General features: G+C 39.9%; 2 protein-coding genes across 2 annotated transcripts in view; one reads left to right on the top strand and one right to left on the bottom strand.

The window, feature by feature from the left end:
• Positions 1–3,289, bottom strand: part of tm2d1 (TM2 domain containing 1) — an 11,220-nt gene extending 7,931 nt beyond the window's left edge. The window contains exons 1-2 of the mRNA XM_080032354.1: positions 3,147–3,289; positions 658–731 (exon numbers count right to left, since the gene is read on the bottom strand). Coding sequence (XP_079888480.1) covers positions 658–731; positions 3,147–3,280 — 208 coding nt within the window. The 5' untranslated portion in view covers positions 3,281–3,289. The remainder of the gene's footprint in view (positions 1–657; positions 732–3,146) is intronic.
• A 1,127-nt stretch (positions 3,290–4,416) lies between these two features.
• Positions 4,417–5,000, top strand: part of LOC307253879 (inaD-like protein) — a 74,110-nt gene continuing 73,526 nt past the window's right edge. The window contains exon 1 of the mRNA XM_080032097.1: positions 4,417–4,456. The gene's annotated coding sequence lies outside the window, so the exon portion shown is untranslated. The remainder of the gene's footprint in view (positions 4,457–5,000) is intronic.

Raw genomic sequence — 5,000 nt, 5'->3', positions numbered from 1 at the left:
CTCCCTCCCTGTCTGTCTCCCTCCCTGTCTCCCTCTCTGTCTGTCTGTCTCCCTCCCTGTTTGTCTCCCTGTCTCCCTTTCTGTCTCCCTCCCTCCCTCCCTGTCTGTCTGTCTGTCTCCCTCCCTCCCTCCCTCTCTCCCTCCCTCCCTTCCTGTCTGTCTCCCTCCCTGTCTCCCTCTCTGTCTGTCTGTCTCCCTCCCTCCCTGTCTGTCTGTCTGTCTCTCTGTCTCCCTCCCTGTCTGTCTCCCTGTCTGTCTCCCTGTCTGTCTCCCTCCCTCTCTGTCCGTCCATCCGTCTGTCCGTCTGTCTGTCTGTCTGTCTGTCTCCCTCCCTCCCTCCCTCCCTCCCTGTCTGTCTGTCTGTCTGTCTGTCTCCCTCCCTGTCTGTCTGTCTGTCGGTCCGTCCATCCGTCCGTCTGTCTGTCTCCCTCCCTCCCTCCCTCCCTGTCTGTCTGTCTGTCTCTCTGTCTCCCTCCCTGTCTGTCTCCCTCTCTGTCTCCCTCCCTGTCTCCCTCCCTGTCTGTCTCCCTGTCTGTCTCCCTCCCTGTCTGTCTGTCTGTCTCTCTGTCTCCCTCCCTGTCTGTCTCCCTCTCTGTCTCCCTCCCTGTCTCCCTCCCTGTCTGTCTCCCTGTCTGTCTCCCTCCCTGTCTGTCTTACCCCAGGCCGTCTTGTCCCTGCAGTTCTCCGGTTCCTGAGTCGCCTCATCGATCGTTGGATCTTTACACAGGAACGTGACGACAGACAGTCAAGGAAACAACTGACTGTTTTCATAAAAATATAAATATACATCTTTTGTCCTAGTAATAATAATAATAATACATTTTATTTATATAGCGCTCTTCTCTGGTCTTAAACATCTGGTCAATGATCAAATTCCTTCGTGATTTTTCTCTACTTATGACATCTATTGCAGTATGTCCGTCCTGGGAGAGGGATCCCTTACTCTGTCGACTCTCCCTGAGATTTCTTACATTTTTTTATTCCCGGTAAAGGGTTTTTTACTGGGAGTTTTTTCTCAGCCGAGCTAAGGGTCTAAGGGCAGGGTGTCATATTGTATCATACTGTATGGAATGTAAAGCCCACTGAGACAAATGTCTATTTGTGATTTTGGTAAACAGCTGGTAATATAAATGCAGCTTTAAGATGCAACACTATAATCAGTGGCTATTTTCTTGCTGCTCCCCCCCCTGTGCCCCCCCCCCAAATCCAATAGATTTTTATTAATTTTTTCATTTATTTTTATTTGATTTTTGATAGGTAGCCTAGTTCAGAGTGGATATGTATTTTTCTTTTTTCTTTCTTACAGGTAGTTAATCACACAAACACTGATCAATCAATGCTGACAGCTAATCCACTGATGTGGGAACAGTTTGCAATGTCCAACTACTACAGTAATGGTTGGACTGCGGCCACTAGAACTGCTCTCAGGTCAGCTAAGGTCTTGAAAAACAAAGGTTGCGTTCCGAATCGCATACTTTCTACTATATAGTATGTCGAAAAAAGATTTAGGATGTCCCGATTTTTGTGGCCAGATTTAGGATGGTTAGAAGTACCCGGATGTCCTACTTCATGTGGCCAAGATTGTTAGTGTTGAAAACTGCATCCTATTTGGGCGATTCTGACCCACAATCCAGTGCGCACGTGAAGTGACGTCACATCGACGAAGCCTCCATATGAAAACAAACGGGGATGAGACGGATATAAAAGCAAGAGGCAAGATCAAGGGGCAATGTTATGATGAAATAAGAGAGTAAAAGTATGTCCCAATAGTATGCCCACTGCATCCTAACTAGATTATTTTTATCGTCGGATGTAGTATGTAGAATAGAAAAAAGAAAGAGTATGCGATTCGGAACGCAACCACACATTCAGGTGTATGGGAACTTCCCCCCACCAGATTTTTAAAAATTTGAATTTAAAAAAAAATTTGTTTGTGTGTATGTAGTTTCAATTATCTACAGCTCCGGAAACAATTAAGAGACCAGTCTAGATTTTTCTTAAATCTTCATCTCTACATTACTTCATGGAAATGCTCTTTAATGACAAAAAAAGTATTGTGAATTTAGTAGAAATGTTGTCAATAGTTTATAGAATAAAACCTAAATGTTCATTCTACTCAAACATATGCCTCTAAATAGTAAAACAGACACTCAACATTTAGAGTGGTCTCTTCATTTTCTTCCAGAGCTGTATATCTGTAAGTGTAACATGTTGCTAGTAATGGCAGAATTTCATAAATAAAGTATATATATTTTTAGCAAGATATTTGGCTATAGCCCCAATAACATTAGCAGAAGCTAGTGGTCATCCGTCCCTCAGTCCAGTTGTTAAGCATCTGGCTGCTAGCAAGTTAGTCTCGCTAATTTTACTATTCAACCGGACTGAAATAAATGTTTTCCTTTATTCTCTTCACCAGAATGCTTCTATTACAAACCCAAAAAAGACCTAGAGGGTTTGTCTGTCTGTCTGTGTGTCCATTTCATATCTATCTATCTATCTATCTATCTATCTATCTATCTATCTATCTATCTATCTATCTATCTATCTATCTGTTTCATAGATAGTATATAAAAGGTCTCTGTTTACATTTTAAATCTGGCTGAGCTAACTGGTGCTAACGTCAGCTCCACGCCAGTTCTACCTCTTTATAGCAGATTTTACTCAATACATCTTAATCAAAGGATATTGTCCGATGCCCCAGGACAATCTGTGTGTGTGTCCATATACATCTATCTATCTGTCTGTCTGTCTATCTATCTATCTCTGTGTGTGTTTCTGTCTCTGTGTGTGTCTGAGTATGTCTATCCATCTATCTATCTATCCATCTATCCATCTATCCATCTATCTATCTATCTATATATATCTATATATATATATATATATATATATATATATATATATATATATATATATATATATATATATATATATATATATATATATATATATATATATATATATATATATATATATATATATCTATCTATCTATCTATCTATCTGTCTATCTGTCTTGTAAAAATGTATACTTTTCTTATGTTTACATTTTAAATCTGGCTGCGCTAACTGGTGCTAACGTTAGCTAAGGGGTGAATTCCGTCCTATTTAGGGCAGTTTTTAATCACATAAACCACATTTAAAGGATATTGCCCGAGGCTGAGGTGTTCGCATCGCTCCGCCGCTTCTGTCTCTTCCGCCGAGATCAACTTTAAACGAGAGAAAACAGCAGAAAACACAACGAATAATCCGACGCACAGCAACCTTCCGCGGCGCGACGCCATCTTTGGTGAAGTCACGTGACACGACAAAGCGTTCAGGAGCCTTCCGGGAAAATAGGAAATAACAGAGAATGAATTCCGTCTACCGATTGTTTATTCACCTCTAAATTGTTAAGGATAGAATATATGTTAAACTAATTGCGTCTATTTGCAACCAATTTACTCAGTTTTGTAAAGATTACTTTTTGTTAAAACGGGAGAAGCCCATTTTATTTATTTTTTATTTTTAAGAGAGAGAGAGAGAGAAATAGAGAGAGAGATAAAAAGAGAGAAAGAGAGAGAGAGAAGGGGATGGAGGGAGAGAGAGGACTGTCAATATAAATGTTTATTCTTTTTATGTAGCCTAAATAAACTAATTCTTCTGATGAACATTTCTTATTTTGTTTTATTCAACGTTTTCAAACACTAAACAGTTGTTTTTTATTTCAATAAAACATTTACATATCATTTGTTCTCCAATTGTTTAAAGAATGAAACTTTTGGGTAATTTGAATTCTGATCCCCAGAGTTAGGACTAAACGAGGAGACAGACAGACAGACAGACAGACAGACAGGTCTACTTACAGTCCCCAGAGTTAGGGCTAAACAAGGAGACAGACAGACAGACAGACAGACAGACAGACAGACAGACAGGTCTACTTACAGTCCCCAGAGTTAGGACTAAACAAGGAGACAGACAGACAGACAGACAGGTCTACTTACAGTCCCCAGAGTTAGGACTAAACAAGGAGACAGACAGACAGACAGACAGGTCTACTTACAGTCCCCAGAGTTAGGACTAAACAAGGAGAAGCAGCTTTTAGTTTTTATGCACCAAATCTCTGGAACAAACTCCCAGAGAACTTGAGGTCTGCTGCAACTCTCAGCTCCTTTAAATCAAGTCTGAAGACTTTTCTCTTTCCATTTTAACCTGACATTTTTATTTTATTTTAAAATGTTATATTCATTCGCTTTTCTGATGTGTTTTATGTATTTTAATCTTGCCCCTGTAAAGCACTTTGAATGGCCTTGTGTCTGAATTGTGCTATAGAAATAAACTTGCCTTGCCTTGATGTATTGTTTGTATGCCCCTGTAAAGTACTTTGATGAACATAACTTGTGGAGTGTTGAGATTTCCGACTGCACTTGAACAGCGCACCCTTAAAGCGACACTGGTGTGACACACTGGATCCACTTCATGTGAGTTTCAAACCAACTTTTAACCATTTTAAACACATTTTCCCGCCTTAAATTCACCCCTGACGTCTAGCTGTATCCACTATCTGTCTATCCTACTAAATAAAACACCAAAAAACGCTTTTAAAGGTGCTAATTTTAACAGTGCAGTATCGCCTATGTTAGCAGTATGTTAGTGTTAGCGCTTGGCTGAGCAGCAGTTGAACTCAGGGCGAAAAAGTGATTTTAAAAGATGAATTAACTTGATTTTACGTAATTTAAAAGCAGGATAAGATGCGCGTGCTTGCTGTGTGTATGTCTGCTGTGTGTTTGCACTTGTAGCTGCTGTTTTAATTAGTTTATTTGGGGTATTTTTGGGGTGTTTTTGAAGTTTTGTGCACCTGCTGAGGATAAAATCAGACGCTATCCCGACACATTGGAACCTCCTCTATAAGCCTATGGAGTCTAAGAGTCAAATGGAGTTTGTTTTAAGCGATATTTTTAGATTTATTTATTTGTTTTATTAGTTTGAAAACATAGCGTTATTTTAAACCACCTCCCTCTTATG

This window comes from Ammodytes marinus, assembly GCF_949987685.1.
Source record: "Ammodytes marinus genome assembly, chromosome: 8".
Classification (NCBI taxonomy): Eukaryota; Metazoa; Chordata; class Actinopteri; order Uranoscopiformes; family Ammodytidae; genus Ammodytes; species Ammodytes marinus.
The sequence above is the reverse complement of the archived record's forward strand: the minus strand, read 5'-3'. Positions and strand labels throughout refer to the sequence as shown.